At 41.6% G+C, this 26,861-nt stretch overlaps 1 protein-coding gene across 2 annotated transcripts; it reads right to left on the reverse strand.

Annotated features, from left to right (window-relative positions):
- Positions 1-2,746: 2,746 nt before the first annotated feature.
- Positions 2,747-25,571, reverse strand: LOC139397091 (beta-1,3-glucosyltransferase-like; the record flags this gene model as incomplete). 2 transcript variants are annotated; one of them, XR_011630885.1, is given in 7 exon segments in its annotated part: positions 2,747-3,456; positions 3,541-3,759; positions 5,198-5,342; positions 11,003-11,122; positions 11,612-11,711; positions 24,592-24,705; positions 25,502-25,571. XR_011630885.1 is itself a non-coding variant. In XM_071143956.1 (7 exon segments), coding segments are annotated over 6 exon segments (717 nt in total), but the record flags the coding sequence as incomplete, so codon positions are not given.
- Positions 25,572-26,861: the final 1,290 nt, after the last annotated feature.

Raw genomic sequence — 26,861 nt, forward strand, 5'->3', positions numbered from 1 at the left:
TGTTACTTTGGTCCCAGCTCTCTGCAGGTCATTCACTAGGTCCCCCCGTGTGGTTCTGGGATTTTTGCTTACCGTTCTTGTGATAATTTTGACCCCACGGGGTGAGATCTTGCATGGAGCCCCAGATCGAGGGAGATTATCAGTGGTCTTGTATGTCTTCCATTTCCTAATAATTGCTCCCACAGTTGATTTCTTCAAACCAAGCTGCTTACCTATTGCAGATTCAGTCTTCCCAGCCTGGTGCAGGTCTACAATTTTGTTTCTGGTGTCCTTTGACAGCTCTTTGGTCTTGGCCATAGTGGAGTTTGGAGTGTGACTGTTTGAGGTTGTGGACAGGTGTCTTTTATACTGATAAAAAGTTCAAACAGGTGCCATTTATACAGGTAACGAGTGGAGGACAGAGGAGCCTCTTAAAGAAGAAGTTACAGGTCTGTGAGAGCCAGAAATCTTGCTTGTTTGTATGTGACCAAATACTTATTTTCCACCAATTACTTGCTACTATGGCCTATTTATTACCTTACCTCCTCACGCCATTTGCACACACTGTATATAGACTTTCTTTTTTACCTAATGTGTTTTTGACTGTACGCTTGTTTATTCCATGTGTAACTGTGTTTTTGTTTGTGTCGCACTGCTTTGCTTTATCTTGGCCAGGTCGCAGTTGTAAATGAGAGCTTGTTTTCAACTAGCCTACCTGGTTAAATAAAGGTGAAATAAGAAGGACACTCAACATGCACAGGACTTACACAAATGATTGATGAGTGGCTGAGAGAAATTGATGATAGACTTCAGTGCAGCTTTTGACATTATCGATCATAGTCTGCTGCTGTGTTATGGCTTTACACCCCCTGCTATAATGTGGATAAAGAGTTACTTATCTAACAGAACACAGAGGGTGTTCTTTAATGGAAACCTTTCAAATATAATCCAGGTAGAATCAGGAATTCCCCAGGGCAGCTGTTTAGGCCCTTTGCTTTTTTCAATTTTTACTAACGACATGCCACTAACTTTGAGTAAAGCCAGAGTGTCCATGTATGTGGATAACTCAACACTATTACACGTCAGCTACTATAGCGACTGAAATGACTGCAACACTCAACAAAGAGCTGCAGTTAGTGTCAGAGTGGGTGTAAGGCATAAGTTAGCCCTAAATAGTTCTAAAACTAAAAGCATTGTATTTGGAACATAACTCACTAAACCCAAAATCTCAACTAAAACTTGTGATAAATAATGTAGAAATTGAGTAAAGTGATGCTCTGCCTTCCTAACAACACTATCAACAAAGCAGGGCCTACAGGCCCTAGTTTTGTTGCACCTTGACTACTGTTCAGTCGTGAGGTCAGGTGCCACAAAAAAAGGACTTTGGAAAAGTGTAATTGGCTCAGAACAGGGCAGCACGGTTGGCTCTTGGATGTACACAGAGAGCTAATATTAATAATATGCATGTCAATCTCTCCTGTCTGAAAGTGGAGGAGAGATTGACTTCATCACAACTTTTATTTATGAGAGGATTGACATGTTTAATGCTGTCTAAACTACTGGCACACAGCTCGGACACCCATGCATACCCCACTTGACATGCCACAAGAGGTCTCTTCACAGTCCCCAAGTCCAGAACAGACTATGGGAGGCACACAGTACTACTGTACATAGAGCCATGACTACATGGAACTCTATTCCAAATCAAGTAACTGACACAAGCAGTAAAATTTGATTTAAAAAACAGATTAAAAAAAAACACCTTATGGAACAGCGGGGACTGTGAAGCAACACAAACATTGGCACCAACGCGCACGCACGCACGCACGCACACACGCAGTACTGTAGATATGTGGTAGTGGTGGAGTAGGGTCCTGAGGGCACACAGTGTGTTGTGAAATCTGTAAATGCATTTTATTGTATAAAATTGTATAAACTGCCTTCATGTTGCTCGACCCCAGGAAGAGTAGCTGCTGCTTTGGCAATTGAGCCGACATATAGTCTCTGCTAACACGGGAACGTTTACCTAACGCTGTAACACTGAACTTCCACGGTACTGATTGATTAGAGCCCGACTATGACAAGGTATAATGAATTTAAAGTAATGAGAAAACTCTCTCTTTAAGCTGCTTTAGTAAAACTGTCCAACAGAATGCAACTAAAAGAGGATATAATTAATTAAAGTGCATTTAGCGAGTTTCACCGCGTTAATTTATTCATAAGTATCCCAGACTACTCTGATAAATAGGGAAACAGAAGACCGAAGAGGACGCTCTATTCTTGGTGAATGACTCAATCATGACTTTACATTGTATAATGCACAGGCGTTAAACTCATTCTATGGAGGGCCGAGTCTCTACGGGTTTCTGCTCCTCCTTTGCACTTGATTGATGAATTAAGGTCATCAAATAGTAAGGAACTCCCCACATCTGGTTGTCTAGGGCTTAATTGAAAGGACAAAAAACAAACACCTGCAGACACTAGGCCCTCCATGGAAGGAGTTTGACACCCCTGATGTAAAGGGTTATTTTTAACATGTCAGCCTAGTTGTATTATTCACATCCCTTTCCCCATGCTGGGCCTGTGTTGATAAGTATTCCATAAATAAAGTTACACAAGTTCAAACCGATCACTCATGAAGTTATGAAGTAATGTGAGGAAAGTTAGTGTGTCATGAGTGGAATATGGGTGTCCCCCCAAGCACAGTGCAAGGCCCTTTGCTTTCACAGGTATCATATCAAAGCAATAATAAACCAAACATCTTGAGTCATTTCTCATAGATTCTATTTGAAATTGCATTCAACAGTATTTGGTGTGTGTGATAATAGGGGCAATGAAAACACACACACGTTTTCATAGCCCCTATTATTTACGTTCACAATTAATAGTCATTAATTAATCCTGAAACCAAATGCCAGAAATAAAACTCCAATAAGACAGCGCAAACATATATTTTTAAGTAATAACACTTTGATATCAAAATAGTACACATTGTACAGCATGTAGTAATAATGTTGAGATATGTCCTTGAGAAGAAAAAAAAAACAGTTTCACTGTTCAACTTGGCAAGGAATAGATTATATCATATAAATATACACAGACAAGATCTGAACACACACTGACAACCTCAACATGCAAATCAACTGAAACTGTGGCCGGGATTCAATACGTATAGCTGAGCGTTAGACAGCCGACAATATGTCATCCAAAGACGTTTTCCCCGGCGTTCGCCGAGATCGCATTCATGGTCAATGCTAGCATGTCGACTCAAGCATCATTTACCTTTGAAAGTCCATTATATTGCGCTGCTCTAACGCGCCTTGGATTGAATCCTGGCCTCAGTCATGAATAAGTTCCCATATACACAGTCAGGGACAGGCTTGCATGAACCTTCCAAATGATATCTCCGCAAGATTCACAATATAGAAAACATTTACACCGATGGAGGAAACATGCTGACAATATGTTTGTCCATGACTACACACACACACACACACACACACACACACACACACACACACACACACACACACACACACACACACACACACACACACACACACACACACACACACACACACACACACACACACACACGCAGTGTCTGAGTGACTATAACTCTTCCTTGGTGCTCTTGTTTAGTCCGTGTGGGCTTGTTGACATCGACTCATCCTTTAGCCACCTGTTGAAGACGGCGACGGGGTCGATGTTCCAGTGTTTGTGGAAAGAGATGGGCACCTGGTGGGCTAGGAAGTCTCTGGAGTAGTCTTCAGGTCGTGCCTGGAGGGACAGAACAATTATTTAAAAGCTAATATCGAGGTTATTGACTTGCATTGGTTGTGTCACAAATGCTAAAAAGTTTGCATTTGGAGACAAAACCAAAACATGGATTGCTCTTTTATTTTGTCCATAGACTGCTTACCAGTGGTGTAAAAAAGTACACAATTGTCATACTTGAGTAAAAATATAGATAACTTAATAGAAAGTTACTCAAGTAAAAGTGAAAGTCACCCAATACATACTACTTGAGTAAAAGTCTAAAAGTATTTTGTTGTAAATATACTTAAGCATAAAAAATAAAAGTAAAAGTATAAATCATTTCACCATGTGTTCTCTTGATATGTGCGTGAATTTCACAATTTTCCTGTTCTGCTAAGCACTCAAAATGTAACGGGTACTTTGGGTTGTCAGGGAAAATGTATTGAGTAAAAAGTACAATATTTCCTGTAGGAATGTAGTGAAGCCACCGGACACCGCACTCCAGACTGTTGTACTACTCATAAACAGGGCTATTAAATACACTGGTACAATCAGAGAGAATTTCATAAACAGGGCTATTAAATCAGAGAGAATTTCAAAGACTAGTATCTTCGTTACCAAGGCCTTGCTACAACAATCAATGTTGAATTGTGAAATGTTGGTATTATCAGGTTAGAATAATGGGTAAACAGTATTAGGTCTTAAGTAACTTATTAGATAAAGGTAATGGGTTAGGGTAGTTGGTATGAGGTAAGGGTAATGGATAAAAAAAGGTATAAGGTAATGGCTGTCTCCCTCAGTGCGTTTTTTGATCATCCAAACGTTGTTATGTCGTGCAGTGGATGTACGACATAACAGCTAATACATATTAAGGATTTGCTATCTGAAGGGTGTTCTCACTTTACCACTTGTATAAATTAAGTTCTATCTGCTTTGATTTGAATTTGTCAGAAAAAATAGCAGATAGCAGAAAGTGCTTATTTGTCAAATATGCCATAATCTGTGGTCGAACATGCCTTCAATGTGGTTAAAAAAATTTGATTTGGATATTTTCACTCCATAATACTTGTCATTTGGGTATAGAAAATCTTAGATAACATGTTGTGTATAAAGATGAACTAATTGCTTCATATTTTCTACAGTGCATGCCAGTATGCAGCGTTCCTATTGGCGTGGAATCTTCTTCGTAGCAGTGTTCAGACAGTACGAACAGTACAGAGCTACGACAGAACATTCTGACATGCTAGACTTTTGTTTGGGACAATTTGGTGTTGTCGGGAGATCACAAGTGCAGTAAATCAGCTATTGTTGACCTTGCGACACCAAGCGACTCTGGAGCTCCCATTTTTCGTGTACGACAATAACGATCATAAAAATAGTATATGAAGCATGAATCGTGTCAATAAAATACAACTGTGGGTTCCTGGCATAAGGGTAATGGGTAAGGTCAGTGTTTTACCTGGTGGAAGAGGGAGCTATGTGTGACAGGGAGCCCCAGAGCGTTGAGACACATCCCCAGCACCATGTCATCAGGGGCGTCATCACGGTAACACTTGCAGTCACTGGCCAGGAGCCTCACTACCGCGGCCCTACTGAACACCATCCTGACAGGACACAACACACACACACCCCAACACACATTAGCTTGGGGAGCGTTCTGGCACAGAAAATGGTTGAGCACCTAAGTGGACAATCCAATACATTATTATTATTATTATTATTATTATTATTATTATTAACGGCACACGCCAACATTACTACTCTGACCAACACAGTTCAGAGAAAACAAGGTGGATTGAACCTGTTAAAAAACATTATCCCACATATGAATACAGCAATGTACACACAGTTAAGGGTAAACAAATATGTTTTGAGCAAAATAGTGGAGTTGGAGTAGGCCATTAAAGGAATTGATCTGATGGTGCCCTTTGTCATCGGCTTCCCCCCTTGCTTGAGGAACAATAGAGGAGCAATAGAGAACAGAAGAGAGACCCCCACCCCCCCATTTTTGCCATGTCAGAGGACACCTGGATCACCTACTGAGTAAATCAGGTGATAAATGAGATGAAAAATAGACTAGAGTAGGACTTTAAAAGTTTGTGTTCAAAATGTCCAGTAAAGAGCGACCCTTAGCAGAGCAGTCTGGTTAATTTCACATGTACTGTACACACACATCCCGCAAATAAGAATGAATGGCCTGATTGCAACGAAGATTCGGAACCTGCGGGTTACCTGCAAGTTGCCACTGGATTTCTTAACACGCTACTAAACGGGAGACTACAAGGAGCTCCGAGCTAAAACAACTCTGGTTGCAATTAAAAAAAACTCTGCAATAAACTACTAGACCTGCTGATCTGATGCTGTTATGGTGTCAAACCAGCTTGATACTAGACAGTGAAAATGACATGGGAAATGGTCCGTCTGCCTTCACTTCCCGCCCCAATGAAAAATCATCCTATTAGGAACAAGGACATCGCAATATGAAAAAGATGAACGGAAGAATGTGACATATTACAACTGAAATAAAATGATCAGACTGGGAATGTCATTACAACAATTATAACTTTGCGAATATAAAGTTTTTGAAATCCAATTGTTAATGAATTAGCCGACCACATTGTAAATGAAAGTGATATTGATTGCAGCAATGTGTGTGATAGACAATATAAATATCATAAAATGAAACACTTGGCATCTGTTTCTTTGGATAACGACTTCCAAATAATAACAAATTACTCATCCTACCACATTTCCTTCCAATTCAGACATTGTTTCTTCAATAAAGTAGACTACAATAATGACTATTTTGTATAGTAGCCCTATATGAAATTATAAAGGTTCACTATTGAGTTTTATTAAGTTGTTCTACAAATAGCTTAAAATAAATCATCTCCACTATCCTCACAATATAAGAATACAATATTGTTTGATTCAAAATATGACACAATTACAATTTTGTTTCAAATATCAAATGTGTAGCCTTACAGCTCAGGAATATTTCCTTTTCCACTCTTGATAAGAAATGGGCATTTTCGATTCAGACAAGTAAAATCATTAATGGTTTACATAAATTGGAAAGGGTAGGCTACATTGCCATAGTAGACTTTCCGTGGTAAACAAAGACATTAAATACTTTATTTCAGTTGTACAGAACGATTGTCAAATCGATAAATCACCCTTAAAATTCTAAGTTCCGATGATGCTACCCACCAGAGGGCAAAATCATCTTGAAAAATGTTGGTTGCATAAAAGAGACATCCGGAAACCAGGCTTCCCATCCGAAACGGTGCATACATTATGACAAAATTTATGACAAACGTTTTTGTTCATATTGGTCTTCGCCAAGGTTTTTTTGGGCTGTTCGTGGACATAATTATTTTTCTTGAGGCAAGCTGAACTTTGGTAGCCAAAGTCTACGCCCCTTCGTCTGTGATCGGTCAACAGTAAGGATTCTTCAATTAAGTGTTTGTCATTCAGCGAGAGACGACTTGTTTTCATGCAAATTTCACTTGAGAAATACTGCCCCAAACATCTTAGTTATAGATGTAAAATTGCGCAACAAAGACATCGGCCAATTCAGACTATTTTGAGGAAGTGTACTGGCAACGGTGTCTTGAGGGACAAACAACAAACCTAGTATGCGGACCCTTTATGGAAATGGTAAGTTGGTGGCGGATGATGGTTGCAACTGATATCAGCTGTAGGGTGATTTTAGCGCGTATTGATGGTATTGATGGTTTAACGAGAGATCAACTGGCAATGATCTAGGTGGCCAATCGTGGTTGCAATTGGCCAATTTGACCACATTTATATCGGTCTTATATTCTGTTATAAACTTAATATATAATAAACTTATTGAAGGCTCGATGATTAATTGACAAGTTGAATCAGGTGTGCTTGTCTGGGGATACAAAAAAAACATGCACTGTTGGGGTAGAGGTGTTCATGGGTGCAAAAAGTTGGACCCGTTCTGAAATGGATCCTTGGCTTTCCCACCCGACCCGATATGCATAAATGAAAGAAAAAAAAATGGAGACCCGTTCCTAAATGGACCCGAACACAGTCAGACCCATTCCAAAAAGGCCTGTGGAAACAGAGAGACTCGTTCAGATCCGAGAGTAGATCCTTCGAATGCCAGAGCCATCAATAAACAAGCAATATTGGCCAAATGATCGACAGTTATGTGTGCTTAAAAACTGTCTATAAAAATAAAGATTTGTTATGTTTCGATGTGTAGCATATTAAAAACTTTATAGCTTATTGTTTTATTGTTTTTTACTTTCCTAAAACAATATTTGTCCACCTCACGTTTCAGCTGTAAGAGATTTGAGCAGATATGCATCAAGGCATTGCAAGCATATAGGCCTATAGATATACTGTATGATATAAAAAAATTCAAATATGAAGGAAGAGAAGCTTAGCCCTAGAGACAGAGAAAGATAGAGATATGCCAGGGCCATGTTTCCAACATGCATTTCTTTATCCTTGTGAAATAGGCTACTACTGCTATACATATATTGGCATATTTTGAAACATTTTCTACCAGAATATTTTTGTATAAAGATCAGCATTATATTGTTAGATTATAGGAGTAACTCTGGTAGGCCTGAAACAGTCTTCCTCACCTCAAGTTCAACTGACAATTGGAGCGCCGGTGCCCACTGTCTTCATATCATAGGCCTGCAGTAGGGTTATAGCCTAATAATAGCCATACCACACAAAACAGTCACAAAAGTTTCTTATTTTTCATTTACTTAAAAAATATTTAGCCCCTTTTTCTCCCCAATTGTGATCTTGTCTCCTCGCTGCAACTCCCCAACGGGCTCGGGAGGCGAAGGTCGAGTCATGTGTCCTCTAAAACATGACTCGCCAAACAGCGCTTCTTAACACCCACCCGCCAGCCACACCAATGTGTTGAAGGAAACACCGTTCAACTTTTTTTTTATTTAACTCGGCAAGTCAGTTAAGAACACATTCTTATTTACAGTGACGGCCTAGGAACAGTGGGTTAACTGCCTTATTCAGGGGCAGAACGACAGATTTTTACCTTTTAAGCTAAGGGGTTCGATCTAGCAACCTTTCGGTTACTGGCCCAATGCTCTAACCACTAGGCTACCTGCCGCCCCAGGAAGAGTCCAAACTTTTTCCATTTAAGAATGATGTAGGCCACGGTGTTCTTGGGGAACCTTCCATGCTGCAGAAATGTTTAGTATTCTTCCCCAGGGCACTAAACATGGCCATTCATTGCTCTGACATGTACTGTCAACTGTGGGACCTATGTGCGTTTCCAAATCATGTCCAATAAATTGAATTTACCACAGGTGGACTCCAATCAAGTTGTCGAAACATCTTAAGGATGATCAATGGAAACAGGATGCACCTGTGCTCGAAATAGCAAAGGGTCTGAATACTTCTAAATTATACTTTTTTTTAAATCTACCAAAAACATTTTTGCTTTGTTATTGGGTATTGTGTATATGTTGATGAGGATTTTTTCAAATGTAATCCATTTTAGAATAAGGCTGTAACGTAACAAAATGTGTCAAGAGGTCTGAGTACTTTCCAAATGCCCTGTATAAGATTTCCTAAGCCTTTGTTAACCTTAGACCTTATTTTCGGCATTTATCCTCAAACTCTATGAATTTCTCCCATGTGAATGGCTGAACAAACCAGAGGTAACTCATTTCCGGATGGACCTTTAAGCTGGTGCTTAAAGCTAGTGCGGGAGATTCTGGGAGAGTCTCCAGCTTCAGTGATTTTTGCAGTTCGTTCCAGTCATTGGGAAGTAGAGAACTGGAATGAAAGGCGGCCAAAGGAAGGCTTTGGGGGTGACCAGTGAGATACAGTGGGGCAAAAAAGTATTTAGTCAGCCACCAATTGTGCAAGTTCTCCCACTTAAAAAGATGAGGCCTGTAATTTTCATCATAGGTACACTTCAACTATGACAGACAAAATTAGATATTTTTTCCTCCAGAAAATCACATTGTAGGATTTTTTATGAATTTATTTGCAAATTATGGTGGAAAATAAGTACTTGTGAAGACTCGTTTGACCTCTGTCATTGCCAACAAAGGGTATATAACAAAGTATTGAGATAAACTTTTGTTATTGACCAAATACTTATTTTCCCACATAATTTGCAAATAAATTCATTAAAAATCCTACAATGTGATTTTCTGGATTTTTTTCCCTCATTTTGTCTGTCATAGTTGAAGTGTACCTATGATGAAAATTACAGGCCTCTCATCTTTTTAAGTGGGAGAACTTGCACAATTGGTGGCTGACTAAATGTTTTGCCCCACTGTGTACCTGCTGGAGCGCGTGCTGCGGGTGCTGCTATGGTGACCAGTGAGCTGAGATAAGGTGGGGCTTTACCTAGCAGAGACTTGTAGATGACCTGGAGCTATTGGGTTTGGCGACGAGTATGAAGCGAGGGCCAGACAACGAGGGCATACAGGTCGCAGTGGTGGGTAGTATATGGGGCTTTGGTGACAAAACGGATGGCACTGTGATAGACTGCATCCAGTTTGTTGAGTAGAGTGTTGGAGGCTATTTTGTAAATGACATCGCCAAAGTCAAGGATGGGTAGGATGGTCAGTTTTACGAGGGTATGTTTGGCAGCATAACTTTCATTTTACCTAATTAAAAAAAGGCCTCCATCTGCGCAATCAAGAGTAGCCTATAGGCCAAGGCTCCTCTTACGCTCTCTCTCCTCAGCAGCAGGCGCACGTGAGGTGAGCGGCCGGGACCAGTTTCAGTTGGACATAAGCTATACGTTTTATTGAGTTGCAGTTAGCTGACACAGACAAGCTTGCGCAGTTCTCATCACATCAGACATATTCAATTATCAGAGGACAGGTCCAATCAGGCCCAGTCGGCAAATCTATTTTAGTTGCACATACAAGAGACATGTGACAGTTACATCAGATCTGACCCAGATCCGAGACAAAAGTAAGAATTTAGGACTTGGATCCGCTCGGGTCCCTGGGCGGGTCTCGGAATTTCAGGTCTGTTGGAATCATGAAAACCTCTAGTTGGGGGTCCTCGAGGATCGTAGTTGAAAACCACTGCTCTATAAAGATGGGTTCTGTTTCAATTAACATAAAATTCTGCATCCAAAATGTCTGTGTCAGAGATGTTAGCTGAGTCCCAAAAGGCACCCTATTCCCTACAGAGGATTAATACAGCATTTTTGACCAGGGCCATCAAAAGTACTGTAGGGAATAGGGTGCCATTTGGGATGTAGAAGCTGTAAGTGACTCACCCCCCTCCTCCGGTGATGTAGCTGTAGCCTCCCTGGCCCAGCCCGTAGCCGTACCTCTCCCCTAGACACACCGGTTCAGAGGGGTTGTAACAGCTCAACAGCATCTGCAGTCTGGGCAGGCTGGGGAGGACATACACTCACACTCATCAGGTACACATGCATGTACAAACAAACACGTGTGCATGCATGCACCATTCACGCAAGCACACACACATTTATTCTCTCTCATCACACAATGCACACACACACACACAGGTACAACAGGTAGGATATTCCTCATCAAAACCCCCCACTTAAAATTTGACTCCGCTGCTCTCTACATCTGGTAACTTAACTTCCACAATAAATAAAAAAGAATCAGTTTGTTGACTGTGCCCTCAGGAGGCAGTCCTGAAGAGTTCTTACATTTTTTTTATTTGACAGTTTTTCACTGCATCTGGGGTTTTGGCATAAGTGAAGACACACATTTTGGAGGAACTATCACTCAGACACACCATCGGCCTTAGTGTCTGTCTGTGTGTGTGTGTAAACGTGTATCTTTGTGTGTGTGTGGCTGCATGCGTGTGTGTGTGTGTACACGTGTGTGTGTGTATATACTGACAGCTTTACCTGATGAGTGTGTCATCATCCACCACCAGCAGCCAGCTCGTCTTTGGCACCGCATCGCTGATATACCTCTCCAAGATGGCAAACGTCTTCCCACAATGACCTGTAGAACAACACACACAAAGTACCATTTCTTTTTCTTTATGACGCAAGATTGCATTAAAGGGCTGAATCTTAATTTGAGAACTAAAACTAGAATTTGAGATCTAGAACTAGAACCATTGACATCAATGCACAATTGAAGAAAATAATTGTGCACTTCGATCACAATTTAGGGTTGACTGTGGGATATACAGTGCATTCAGAAAGTATTCAGACCCCTTCCGTTTTTCCACATTTTGTTAAAGTTACAGCCTTATTCTAAAATAAGTTGAATAAAACATTTTCATCAATCTACACACATTTTTGCAAATATATAAAAAATATCGGTCTGTGACAGTGGTGCGCAACTGGGTTATTTTCATTACTTTGCATAGATCCTTCATGATTCGTGACATGAACGGGGATCCCTGGTCGGTTTATCTCATTGGGGATGCCTACTCGGGAGAACAGCATGACTAACTCATGTGCGATTCCCTTGGTGGCCATGGTGCGCAGGGGAATGGCTTCCGGGTACCTGGTGGCATAATCCAGAATAACCAGGATGTATTGGTGCCTTCCGTTGCTCTTGGGTAGAGGTCCCACCAGGATTGTGTCACAATCGGTTTGTGTGCGTCTCAGGCCCAGTCAATTTTTGTGACTCCAATCAATTTGAGTGGCTCTGTGCGTTAACTGATTCGGACATTTTCTGAAATTACAATGCAACAATATGATATGTAGGTCCTTTAAATTAAGCTTTCTGCAATATTATACATATTGCCATGGGGTGATGATACATCTTTGCAGTTTTAAAGTTAATTTCCTGCAATTCTACACATTTTGCCAAAACTTATGTTATGTTAATGAAATCGGAGTGAGAGTGACTGACAAAATCAATGGGGGCCCCTGGGCACCTGCTCTGCATGCTCGGTTGGTATTCAGCCAATTATTACTAGATACCTGGCTAGACTAACTTACTAACTTACATTTTTCTCAGTAAATTCATTGAGTGACTGTCAGTGACTGACATAATGAGAACAATTACACCTTGTCTATTCTACTATTTTAACTTTCATCAGTAAGTTGAGACCCTGAGTTCTAAAAAAATGTAATACAAATATTTATAATGAGGGATACCTGGAGGAAATTGGATCTCTTTTAAATAAAAATGGATGGCCTTCCCTTCAATAATTATATATTTTTTTACCTGACCCTCCCTGCACGCTTGAAAAAAACAAACAAGTGACCCTGCCCTACACCAACAATAATAATTAAAACATATAGTGGATAGCAGAGAACACCCAAACTCCTAGGACAGACCAGAGCCTTAGATATGCACTTTTAGAAACTGTTCTTTGTCTTACAAGCATTACATGGCAACGTAGCAATTTTTTTAGCGTAGGGCTGCGGGCCAGAAGGTTGTGTGTTCTCAGACCGCAGAGGACAAGGGTAGGGTGAAAGATCTCCTTTGTACACTGAACAAAAAATATAAAAGAAACATGTCAATTGTTGGTCTAATGTTTCATGAGCTGAACTAAACGATCCCAGAAAAAGCTTATTTCTCTAATTTTGTGCACATCCCTGTTAGTGAGCATTTCTCCTTTGCCAAGATAATACATCAACCTGACAGGTGTGGCGTGTCAAGAAGCTGATTAAACGGCATGATCATTGCACACCTTGTGCTGGGGACAATAAAAGGCCACTCTAAAATGTGCAGCTTTGTCACACAACGCCACAGATGTCTCAAGTTTTGAGGGAGTGTGCAATTGGCATGCCAACTGCAGCAATATCCACCAGAGCTGGTGCCAGATAATTGAATGTTCAATGCTCTACCATAAGCCACCTCCAACATCGTTTTAGAGAATTTGGAAGTACGCCCAACCAGCCTCATAATCGCAGAGCCGGGCTTCTTCACTTGCGGGATTGTCTCAGACCAGCCACCCGGAAAGCTGATAAATTCCACACAAACTGTCAGAAACCGTTTCAGGGAAGCACATTGTGTTTATCATCCTCACCAAGGTCTAGATCTGACTGCATTTTTGTGTCTTAACTGACTTCAGTGAGCAAATGCTTACCTTCGATGGCCACTGGCACGCTGGAGAAGTGTGCTCTTCACAGATGAATCCCGGTTTCAACTGTACCAGGCAGATGGCAAATGGCGTCGTGTGGGTGAGCGGTCTGCTGATGTCAATGTTGTTAATAGAGTGCCCAATGGTGGCAGTGGGGTTATGGTGGGGCAGGCATAAGCTACAGACAATAAAAACCATTGCATTTTATCGATGAGAATTTGAAAACACAGAGATACCGTGATGAGATCCTGAGTCCAATTGTCGTGCCATTCATCTGCCACCATCATCTCATGTTTCAGCATGATAATGCACAGCCCTATGTCATAAGGATCTGTACACAATTCCTGGATGCTGAAAATGTCCTAGTTCTTCCATGGCCTGCATGCTCACCAGACATGTCACCCATTGAGCATGTTTGGGATGCTCTGGATCAGTGTACGGTGTGTTCCAGTTCCTGCCAATATCCAGCAACTTTGCACAGCCATCGAAGTGGAGTGGGGCAACATTCCACAGGCCACAATTAACACACTGATAAACTCTATGTGAAGGAGATGTGTCGTGCTACATGAGGCAAATGGTGGTCACAATAGATACTGACTGTTTTTCTGATCCACGCCCCAACTAATTTTTTTAAGGTACAGTGGGGCAAAAAAGTATTTAGTCAGCCACCAATTGTGCAAGTTCTCCCACTTAAAAAGATGAGGCCTGTAATTTTCATCATAGGCACACTTCAACTATGACAGACAAAATGAGAAGAAAAAAAATCCAGAAAATCACATTGTAGGATTTTTAATGAATTTATTTGCAAATTATGGTGGAAAATAAGTATTTGGTCACCTACAAACAAGCAAGATTTCTGGCTCTCAGAGACCTGTAACTTCTTCTTTAAGAGGCTCCTCTGTCCTCCACTCGTTACCTGTATTAATGGCACCTGTTTAATACAGGTAAAAGAGTATAAAAGACACCTGTCCACAACCTCAAACAGTCACACTCCAAACTCCACTATGGCCAAGACCAAAGAGCTGTCAAAGGACACCATAAACAAAATTGTAGACCTGCACCAGGCTGGGAAGACTGAATCTGCAATAGGTAAGCAGCTTGGTTTGAAGAAATCAACTGTGGGAGCAATTATTAGGAAATGGAAGACATACAAGACCACTGACAATCACCCTCGATCTGGGGCTCCACGCAAGATCTCACCCCGTGGGGTCAAAATGATCACAAGAACGGTGAGCAAAAATCCCAGAACCACACGGGGGGACCTAGTGAATGACCTGCAGAGAGCTGGGACTAAAGTAACAAAGCCTACCATCAGTAACACACTACGCCGCCAGGGACTCAAATCCTGCAGTGTCCCCCTGCTTAAGCCAGTACATGTCCAGGCCCGTCTGAAGTTTGCTAGAGAGCATTTGGATGATCCAGAAGAAGACTGAGAGAATGTCATATGGTCAGATGAAACCAAAATATAACTTTTTGGTAAAAACTCAACTCGTCGTGTATGGAGGACAAAGAATGCCGAGTTGCATCCAAAGAACACCATACCTACTGTGAAGCATCATTCTTTGGGGCTGTTTTTCTTTACACTGATCCATGTAAAGGAAAGAATGAATGGGGCCATGTATCGTGAGATTTTGAGTGAAAACCTCCTTCCATCAGCAAGGGCATTGAAGATGAAACGTGGCTGGGTCTTTCAGCATGACAATGATCCCAAACACACCGCCTGGGCAACGGAGGAGTGGCTTCGTAAGAAGCATTTCAAGGTCCTGAAGTGGCCTAGCCAGTCTCCAGATCTCAACCCCATAGAACATCTTTGGAGGGAGTTGAAAGTCTGTGTTGCCCAGCAACAGCCCCAAAACATCACTGCTCTAGAGGAGATCTACATGGAGGAATGGACCAAAATACCAGCAACAGTATGTGAAAACCTTGTGAAGACTTACAGAAAATGTTTGACCTCTGTCATTGCCAACAAAGGTTATATAACAAAGTATTGAGATAAACTTTTATTAATGACCAAATATTTATTTTCCACCATAATTTGCAAATAAATTCATAAAAAAATCCTACAATGTGATTTTCTGGATTTTTTCTCATTTTGTCTGTCATAGTTGAAGTGTACCTATGATGAAAATTACAGGCCTCTCTCATATTTTTAAGTGGGAGAACTTGCACAATTGGTGGCTGACAAAATACTTTTTTGCCCCACTGTATGTGTGACCAACAGATGCATATCTGTATTCCCAGTCATGTGAATCTATAGATTAGGGCCTAATGAATTGATCTCAATTGACTGATTACCTTATATGAACTGTAAAACCTTTGAAATCGTTGCATGTTGCGTTTATATTTTTGTTCAGTGTAATAAAGGCATTGCATGAATCTATCATCGTATTTGGGAATCCAAGAAGAAATATCCTTTTATAAACACATTTCATGCAATTCTACATCCTTTTAAATGACTGGAGACAAGAATAATATTTTTGTTATACAACACCAGTGCATGTGAGCAGAGTAGATCGAGGAGGCGCGTATGCGTAATTTGGCTGGAGCGCTGAGAGGATTTTAAAAAGTTTGGAGTGTTGGCCCACTCTCCAGCTCCAATTTTGCTCTGCTACCACTTAACCATGAGCTCTGGGCATGCTCTATCCAGCCTATTTCGGTTCCTTTATCATTATTCTTTTAATTATCTCTATTGTGTTGCATTTATTTAGCCTACCCCACTACTGGTAATGCAGATAGGGCTGTGGCAATCATTACATTTTGTCAGCAGGTGATTGTCAAGAAAATAACTGACATGAATTAACATAAATACATTTAGCATTTACTGGCTTCCACACATAGCCTACAAGCTACTGAGGCAGACCTTTGGAACATCTACATTTTTAAAAGTCTAATAAATGCATGTAATGTAGCCTTTATTTATTTTAGACAGGTCTAAAGAAGCATGATAAGAAGAAAGTGTAGTCTATTTCAGAAGAACAGAATAGCATACTCAGAGTTGTCCTTTTGTTGGGTCCTGATCTGACTATGCCATATGGCTGTATGCTACACTAGTTTATTTAGCAGTTTATTTAGCAGATAAGGTTTGCTTATTATTCCGTGTCATTATTTTATAGTATGTAGAATACAATTGAACAAAGCTGAATAAAATAAATGGCAGGCCAGGCCAGGCCAGTCCCCCCCCCCCATAGCCTCAGGCAGAAGAGTTGAAACTGGAGCAGCAGCACAACCAGGTGGACTGGGGACAGCAAGGAGTCATCAGGCCAGGTAGTCCTGAGGCATGGTCCTAGGGCTCAGGTCCTCCGGAAGGGAGGAAGAAAGGGAGAGAGAGAAAATTAGAGGGAGTATACTTAAAATTCACACAGGACACCGGATAAGACAGGAGAATAACACCAGATAACAGACTGACCCTAGCCCCCCGGCAAATAGACTACAGCACCATAGATACTGGAGGCTGAGACGGGGGGTTGGGAGACACTGTGGCCCTGACCCTATATACTCAGTACTTTGTTGAAGCACCTATGGCAGTGATTACAGCCTCGAGTCTTCTTGGGTATGACGCTACAAGCTTGGCGCACCTGTATTGGGGTGTTTCTCCCAGTCGTCTCTGCAGATCCACACAAGCTGTCAGGTTAGATGGGGAGCGTCACTGCGCAGCTCTTTTCAGGTCTCTCCAGACATGTTTGATGGGGTTCAAGTCCGGGCTCTGGCTGGGCCACTCAAAGACATTCAGACTTGTCCCATAGCCAACTTCTGCGTTGTCTTGGCTGTGTGCTTTAGGTCGTTGTCCTGTTGAAAGGTGAACCTTCGCCCCAGTCTAAGATCCTGAGGGCTCTGGAGCAGGTTTTCATCAAGGATCTCTCTGTAGTTTTTGCCGTCCTCGATCCTGACTAATCTCCCACTCCCTGCCATTGAATAACATCCCCACAGCATGATGCTGCCACCACCATGCTTCACCGTAGGGATGGTGCCAGGTTTCCTCCAGACATGACGCTTGGCATTCAGGCCAAAGAGTTCAATCTTGGTTTCATCAGACCAGAGAATCTTGTTTCTCATGGTCAGAGTCCTTTAGGTGCCTTATGGCAAACTCCAAGAAGACTGTCATGTGCCTTTAATTGAGAAGTGGTTTCCGTCTGACCACTCTATCATAAATACCTGATTGGTGGAGTGCTGCAGAAATGGTTGTCCTTCTGGTTGTACTTTTCCCATCTCCACAAAGGAACTCTGGAGCTCTGTCAGAGTGACCATCAGGTTTCTGGTCACCTCCCCGACCAAGGTCCTTCTCCCTCGATTTCTCAGTTTGGCCGGGCGGCCAGCACTAGGAAGAGTCTTGGAGGTTCTAAACTGCATCCATTTAAGAATGATGGAGACCACTGTGTTCTTGGGGACCTTCAATGCTGCAGAATTTTTTTGGTACCCTTCCCCAGATCTGTGCCTTGACACAATCCTGTCTCTGCGCTCTACGGACAAATCCTTTGACCTCATGGTTTGGTTTTTGCTTTACGACAGGAGTCCAATGAAGTTGTAGAAACATCTCAAGGATGATCAATGGAAACAGGATGCACCTGAGCTCAATTTCGAGTCTCATAGCAAAGGGTCTGAATACTTATGTAAATAATGTATTTCTGTCTTTAAATTTTTATACATTTTCCAGAAATTCAAAAAAAACTATTTTTGTTTTGTCATTATGTGGTATTGTATGTAGATTGATGATGCCATCTTTTTATTGAATCAATTTTTGAATAAGGCTGTAACGTAACAAAATGTGGAAAAAGTCAAGGGGTCTGAATACTTTCCAAATGCACTGTATGTTTATATTTTAATACATTCTAAAGCTGCATGGTGGGACTCTAATGATGTTTTGAAAAACGTTGCATGAAAGGCGTGAGCTCTGATTAGTTTCTTGTTGAACCTGTACACACTTCATCAGTCTCTCATTAACAATCAAACAATCAAATCACTGTCAAACGCTCCCTAAAACACTTCAGCGAGCAGGCCTTTCTAATAGACCTGGCCCGGGTATCCTGGAAGGATACTGTCCTCATCCCGTCAGTAGAGGATGCCTGGTTGCTCTTTAAAAGTGCATTCCTCATCTTCTTAAATAAGCATGCCGATTCAAAAAATGTAGAACTAAGAACAGATATAGCCCTTGGTTCAACCCAGACTTGACTGCCCTTGACCAGCACAAAAACATCCTGTGGCGTTCTGCATTAGCATCAAATAGCCCCCGCGATATGCAACTTTCCAGGGAAGTCAGGAACCAATATACTCAGTCAGTTAGGACATTTGGAAATTAGTTAGGAAATTTGTATCCTGTAGCACCAATTCCAAAAAGTTATGCGACACTGTAAAGTCCATGGAGAATAAGAGCACCTCCTCACAGCTGCCCACTGCACTGAGGATAGGAAACACTGTCACCACTGATAAATCCACAATAATCAAGAATTTCAATAAGCATTTTTCTATGGCTGGCCATGCTTTCCACCTGGCTACCCCTAACCTGGCCAACATTTCAGTATCCCCTGCAGCAACTTGCCCAAGCCCCATATACTACCCACCACTGTGACCTGTATGCTCTTGTTGGCTGGCCCTCACTTCATATTCGTTGGCAAACCCACTGGCTCCAGGTCGTCTATAAGCCTTTGCTCGGTAAAGCCCCTCCTTATCTCAGCTCACTGATCAACATAGCAACACCCACCCATAGCATGCGCTCCAGCAGGTATATTTCACTGATCATCCCCATAGCAACACTTACTTTGGCCACCTTTCCTTCCAGTTCTCTGCTGCTAATGACTGGAACGATTTGCAAAAATAACTGAAGCTGGAGTCTTATCTTCCTCTCTAACTTTAAGCATCAGCTGTCAGAGCAGCTTACCGATCACTGTACACAGCCCATCTGTAAATAGCACACCCGACTACCTCATCCCCATATTGTTACTTATCCTCTTGCTCTTTTGCTCCCCAGTATCTCCACTTGCACATCATCATCTGAACATCCCTCACTCCAGTGTTAATGCTAAATTGTAATTATTCCGCCTCTATGGCGTATTTATTGCCTTGCCGCTCTACTCTTCTACATTTGCACACAATGTACATAGATTTTTCTATTGTGTTATTGACTGTGCGTTTGTTTATGTGTAACTCTGTGTTGTTGTTTTAGTCGCACTGCTTTGCTTTATCTTGGCCAGGTCGCAGTTGTAAATGAGAACTTGTTCTCAACTGACCTACCTGGTTAAATAAAGGTGAAAAAAAACAAACAAAAAAACAATTTGTCCAGCACTTGATAATACTCGCACCAAGCCTCGAACATCCTGCCGGCATCCCTCGTGTGGCCCTAATGCCCCCTGAAAATCTATGCCTTTTGCGGCCAAAGTGGACGTTTTGCCCTTGGGCTGAATATAATAATTATAATTCCCTTCCGGCTACCGTGCTCCGAAGCACATCTCACTCACATGGCTCTCTCCAATATCTCAATTCTTATTAGCCAATACCTGTCACGTGATCGGGTCCTTCTCACAGATATTTCAGCTAAGAAGTAGGCTACAAGTGAATGAAGTCAGACACTCTTATCGAATTCCGAGATGCATACAGAAGATGTAGGCCAAACGAACAACAAAAGCACTAGCCTATGTCAATCTACTAGTACAAAAGTTGACCTATTCGATTGGTCAACTTGTCCTTCTGAAGAATAAATACATATTCCAAACATACTCTGGGAGTTGGATGCGATAGATCCCAAATGAATACAACTACTTGCATCAAAAAAGCAATGAGGCTGATGCAACAGATCAGAATGTTTAGCTTAAAATGTTGATAAACTATTAAGCAATTTCGTCCCATTATAAGAGCAGTAATGCGCACGTGGCAGTAGGCTATAAGCGCCAATGTTCCAAAATGCAATCAATTAGCGTCAAAACACTGTTCTTAAAAGTGATGGCAAATGTGCTAAGTTATTTGGCCACTTTAGTTGTGCTACAAACCTTAGGCTTATATATATATATAGGCTTATGGGCTAAGCTACATGAGGTGTGTGACTATGATTTTTAAAAGTAACAAAAAAATAGGCAGGTCTTTACATAACCTACATAATATATGTGTGAAATTAGTTTTGATTTAGAATGAACCATTATCATGCACATGTCTCAGAACAGAGGCATGGGAAAAAATACATGTCATCTATGCATTTAAATAGCGAATGGAGGACGCTTTCTCCGTGGTTCATTTTCATGCCAGCCAGGTAGGCTATACCCCTGTCGTAAAGTGAAGCAAAATTAGGAAGGTTGAGAAATAAATATAGTAGTCCTAGCCTAAAAGCTGATGGGGTCCTCCTCTTTTTAATAGAGGCCATCAAAACTCTTTTCTCATGCATAGCCTATAGAAATGTTTCGGAACATGAGCTCATGGGCTCTCATGAAGTGTTTGATTAGATTTTCGATTACATTTTGCATTGATGTCAGAGGGACAATGAAGTGCTGAGTACCAGGCAGTTAGCAAGTTTTGTAGGCTGCTAATGACCATCAGCAGCATCAGTGCTTGGAGAAGCCTAATTACTGTGACTAAACAGTTACGTGGAATTTGACTGCCAGTGTGGCGGTAATACGGTCACCGTAACAGCCCAAGGCCTACCTCTGAGCCTATCTCTTAGTAGCAAGTGGTGCAGCGGTCTAAGGCACTGCATCGTAAGTCTTTGAGGCATCACTACAGATCTGGGTTTGATCCCAGGCTGTGTCACAGCCGGCCGTGACCGGGAGACCCATGATGCAACGCACAATTGGCACAGCATCGTCCGGGTTAGGGGAGGGTTTGGCCGGCCGGGATATCCATGTCCCATCACGCTCTAGCAACTCCTTGTCGCGGGCCGGCTGCCTGCAAGCTGACCTCGGTCACCAGCTGGATGGCATTTCCTCCGACACATTGGTTCCAGGTTAAGCAAGCAGTGCGGCTTGGCAGGGTCGTGTTTCAGAGGACACATGACTCTCGGCCTTTGCCTCTCCCGAAGCCGTAGGGGAGTTACAGCGATGGGACAAGACTGTAACTACCAATTGGATATCATGAAATTGGAGAGAAAAAAAGGGTACAAGTACAAAACATTTTTAAATTAAATAAAGATTGAATTAAAATGAAGACTGTTTAAATGAATTAAGCCTTCTTGAATTAGCCTACTTTCAGCACCAATCTCCAGTTGAAGTTTACCTCCGTTTCTCAAAATGTTCACGCTCTTCCTCTTAAACTTAACAGGACATCAGCACACACTGATATAATTGTTATTGGGATAGCCTATCCATCATGAATGGGATAGCCTATCCATTAGTGTGTATGCAGTGGTCTAATTTTATTAACACCATCCCAGCAGCGCAAAACTCAGGAAGGAAGTACATTTCCGCATAAATAAAACTTGCACTTTGTATAGCCTAGGCCTATATACAATAGTATAGCTGTAGGTTATAGATAATTTGATTGAAACCACAGGTGCACCTGATATTGCACATCCAGCAGAGAATCAGGGATGAGGGGTAGCATCTGGCAATGTAGAAATTTAACCTGTTGCGACTCTAGGAGCAGTATTTTCATTTTTGGAAAAAAAAACGTTCCCGTTTTAAACTGGATATTTTGTCAGGAAAAGATGCTAGAATATGCATATAATTGACAGCTTTGGATAGAAAACACTCTAACGTTTCCAAAACTGTAAAGATATTGTCTGTGAGTATAACAGAACTGATGTTGCAGGCGAAAGCCTCAGAAAAATCCAATCCGGAAGTGCCCCATATTTTGAAAGCGCTGCGTTCCAATGAGTCCCTATTGAGCTGTGAATGTGCTATCAACCAGCTTAAGCTTTCTACGTATTCCCCAAGGTGTCTACAGCATTGTGACGTAGTTTTACGCATTTATGTTGAAGAATAGCCGTAGGCGGCTACATTGCGTAAGTGGTCACCTGATGGCTCCCAGGGTGACTATCGCGTAAAATACAGAGGTAGCCATTACTCCAATCGGTCCTACTGAAAAACTAATTGTCCCGACGGATATATTATCGAATAGATATTTGAAAAACACCTTGAGGATTGATTATAAACAACGTTTGCCATGTTTGTCGATATTATTGAGCTAATTTTGAATATTTTTCTTAAATCGATTACAAATTTCATGACTTTCCCCTAGACTAGAAAAAAATTGAAAAATAATGACCCTCCCACATTTTTGTCCGGGTCCCAGTTCTGAAAATGTCTAACAGTCCCTAAGCAACCATTTATGTCGCTTATGCCTGGAGCCTGCACTGGATACCGATACCAGGTTAAGTATTACAATACTAGATACCAAAATGATAAAAATTCTAGCATTGATGTAATCGTAGACAGACTCACTGTAGGGCTCCCAAGTGGAGCAGCATCTCAGTGCTAGAGGCGTCACTATAGACCCTGGTTCGATTCCAGGTTGTATCACAACCGGCCGTAATTGGGAGTCCCATAGGGCGGCGACAAATGGCCCAGAGTTGTCCGGGTTAGGGTTTGGCCGGGGTAGGGCGTCATTGTAAATAAGAATTTGGTCTTAACTGACTTGCCTTGTTAAATAAAAGGTTAAAAAAAATTAAAGAAATAACTGTAGATAATGGTGGCACTACTTCTGTTGTTAAAATCAGAGAAACCAATAATGAGATGGAGACATTAGACAAAAATCCTTCTGCAAAACCATAAATGAGACTCATACAAAGTAATTTTACAATTAAATCTCAACTGTTTTAAATGTAATTTGATACAAATCAGCATAAAATTGCTCATCCTAATGCCATAATATTGGGTCAAATTACATCAAAGTTCAAATAGGGTGCTACCATTTTAAGGCCAGCATCACACCCAAATATAGATTTTTTTCTCTTAATCATATCACAATCAACTTTAACCATTTGAATGTGGACACAAATAAAATAGGTGTCTGGTCAAAAGCAGTACTCTATGTAGGGAATAGGGTGCCATTCGGGGCGATGACAGAGTGGTGAACGAGCTTTCCATGCAGAGTTTTTAGATTTTCGTTTTAGTGTGGCGTTGAATAATGATAATTAGGGTGATTACACAGCCTCGGCTCTGTGGGATAGTGTGTGAAATACAGAGTGTTGGCGTCCAGATACACTCATTTACAGCACAAGCATTCCATTACACACCATTCCCTTCCCCATTGATATGTGAAATTGTCATAATTAAGATAAGATAAAATTCAGAATAGAGCAAGGTTAAAAGCTCACAACCCTATTCAAAGCTTACTTTGACCTCTTCTATCAAACTCAAGTCAATGGATGGTAATTTACTCCCAGAGCTGTGGTACTGGTTGAATCTGAGGTTTCCACATTAATTCCTAAACTATCCTAAAATGTGGCCATTTCCACCTGATAAAACGAAATCCTGAATTAAAATGACCCATGTTGCAATCATGAAAAAACAAACAATCTGGTCTTTGTCGTTTGACATTGAGAACCGTGGAAGAGATGAGAGCTGAAGTTTTAGTAAATGTGCAGATTCCGTATCTCAGTCACAAACAAGACACTCAATTAACAACCTCATAAGGAGTGGCAAAAAAGAGCCCCACAGCCCTTTGTTTCTTCCCAAATGTTATGATAGCAGGATCAGACAGGAAGCCAAATTATTCTTGTTTAAATAACACCACAATACAACGTGCCGTGCTTTGGTAGACTGGTATAACGTACCTTGCTGTACCTGTCGTATCAGACTCGCCATCTGCCAGAGTTAAAGGGACACTCCCAAATAAATGTTTGTCAGACATGTCCATGTCAGACATGTCCATGGATCCTAGACTGGCACTCCTACTCTGAGATGCCCTGGACTAACTCACCTCTCTCTGTGTTGGGGACTCCTAGGTCAATGGTAGGTATGGAGGGGTCAGTGTGGTCACTGTAATACTCCAACAGAGATGCCTCTCTCTCCCACGTCTTCTTCACCACTGGGACTGGGGCAGGACAACAGGGCGACAGGTAAAACAATACAGCTCAACACTTTCACAATACAATAGTAAGTAGAATCAGGCTTCGGTACACAGAAAACGTGCAGCAATTATTAATAATGAATGTTAAACACATTTAGTCTTTTACAGAACTTTTTGAAATAAACATTTCAATAGATGTTTTTGAAGTTTTTTTCTTGTTCAATGTAAAAGAATTGGACCTGTAAAAAATAAAATAAAAACACAGAGAGAGTCAAAAGCATTAAAGGACTGGAGGCAACTGAGGGGGAAAAATAGTCAATTACAAAATACTATTTTTTCACATCCAACCCTCATGCCATAAATACATCTAATGTCCCTTTTAGTTATGTCTGTGTGTTAGTTGAGGATGACTGTAATTATAATCAGAGCAAGTAGCTGTGACCGACATGTCAGCTGGAGCTTATGTAGAATTTTCCGGATGGTTCCGAAATTCTAACGGCAAAATGTTATCCGTCTCATTAAGTTTTAATGGATTCCTGGTACTTCTGACCCAGCGTTGCTATGAAAGCTACATTAACAGTCAGGCTGTCGGGGGGGGTACCAATCCACCTCTACGCCGTGACAAAGCAAGTTTGTGACTGACATCTTGTGCTGAGAGTTAAACCAGGCCACCACAGAGTCAGTACTTTACCAGGCACACATCTCAAAGGCTAAATATGCCTTCCATCCCTTAGAAGAATAGAGCAAATGTTGACATTATAGACCCTGTCTGAGTTTAACCACGTCAGAGCTTCAGGTGAGCTTCAAATGTCTGACTCACCTCTCTCACTATGAAACTTCTTGCAAGTTTTCACAGCAACAAAGATGTCTTCCTTCTTTACAGGCTCCCCCTGTAAGAAAAGCAGGAATATAAGAATTAGACATATATTTTAGGGCCCAGAGTTTTTCCTGGGCAGGTCACATGATCAGGAATAACACTGGGCCCTAGTTATGGAACATACATCCCAAGAGGGGAGCTGTTATCGTTGTTGAAGCACCACTAACTTTTTTAAATTCCCTGCCCGTGTTGAAGAGACCTTGTGAATCTGGACAAGTTCCTCCAGATGACACATGCGGTATTATTAGGTTATTATTTGAGAGTGAAATGTAAATTGTCCATGTTAATTTAAGTGATCAGGTCTACTACATGTCTGTCTGTGGCTCTCAGGCTGATGCCAGAGGGAGGCCATACACCCTGCTTATAGGCTGTCCTCTGCCTCTCTGTGAGGCTCAAGGCTTTCTGCCTGTGTCTCAAATGGCACCCTATTCCCTATGTAGTACCCTACGTTTCACAAGGGCCCGTAGGAAATTGGCCAAAAGTAGTCAAATTGGCCCAAAGTAGTATACTATAAAGGGAATAGGGTGCAATTTGGGATGCAAACCTATGAGTTATCTCTGTCTTCTCGGCATATTAGAGCTCTGGCCAGGTTAGTGGGAAGATGTCGAGAAAAGGTAGGAGGGAGGAAGGGTAGGAGGGAGACTAAAAGGAGAGAGCCAGCATAGTCATAGATCAGCAGGGGAGAAAGGGTAGGAGGGAGAAAGGTTAGGAGGGAAACTAAATGGAGAGAGCAATCATAGTCATAGATCAGATGGGGAGAAAGGGCAGGAGGGAGAAAGGTTAGGAGGGAGACTAAATGGAGAGAGCAAGCATAGTCATAGATCAGATGGGGAGAAAGGGTAGGAGGGAGAGTAAATGGAGAGAGCAAGCATAGTCATAGATCAGATGGGGAGAAAGGGTAGGAGGGAGAAAGGTTAGGAGGGAGACTAAATGGAGAGAGCAAGCATAGTCACAGATCAGATGGGGAGAAAGGGTAGGAGGGAGAGGAAATGGCGAGAGCCAGCCAGAATAGTCATAGATCAGATGGGGAGAAAGGAAGGGTAGGAGGGAGACTAAAAGGAGAGAGCCAGCATAGTCATAGATCAGATGGGGAGAAAGGAAGGGTAGGAGGGAGACTAAAATGAGAGAGCCAGCATAGTCATAGATCAGATGGGGAGGAAGGGTAGGAGTGGGAATAAAAGGAGAGAGCCAGCCAGAATAGTCATAGATCAGATGGGAGAAAGGAAGGGTAGGAGGGAGACTAAATGGAGAGAGCCAGCAAAGTCATATATCAGAGGGGGAGAAAGAGAAGGAGGGAGAAAGG

Source organism: Oncorhynchus clarkii, unplaced genomic scaffold, assembly GCF_045791955.1.
Source record: "Oncorhynchus clarkii lewisi isolate Uvic-CL-2024 unplaced genomic scaffold, UVic_Ocla_1.0 unplaced_contig_13688_pilon_pilon, whole genome shotgun sequence".
In the NCBI taxonomy this organism is placed as follows: Eukaryota; Metazoa; Chordata; class Actinopteri; order Salmoniformes; family Salmonidae; genus Oncorhynchus; species Oncorhynchus clarkii.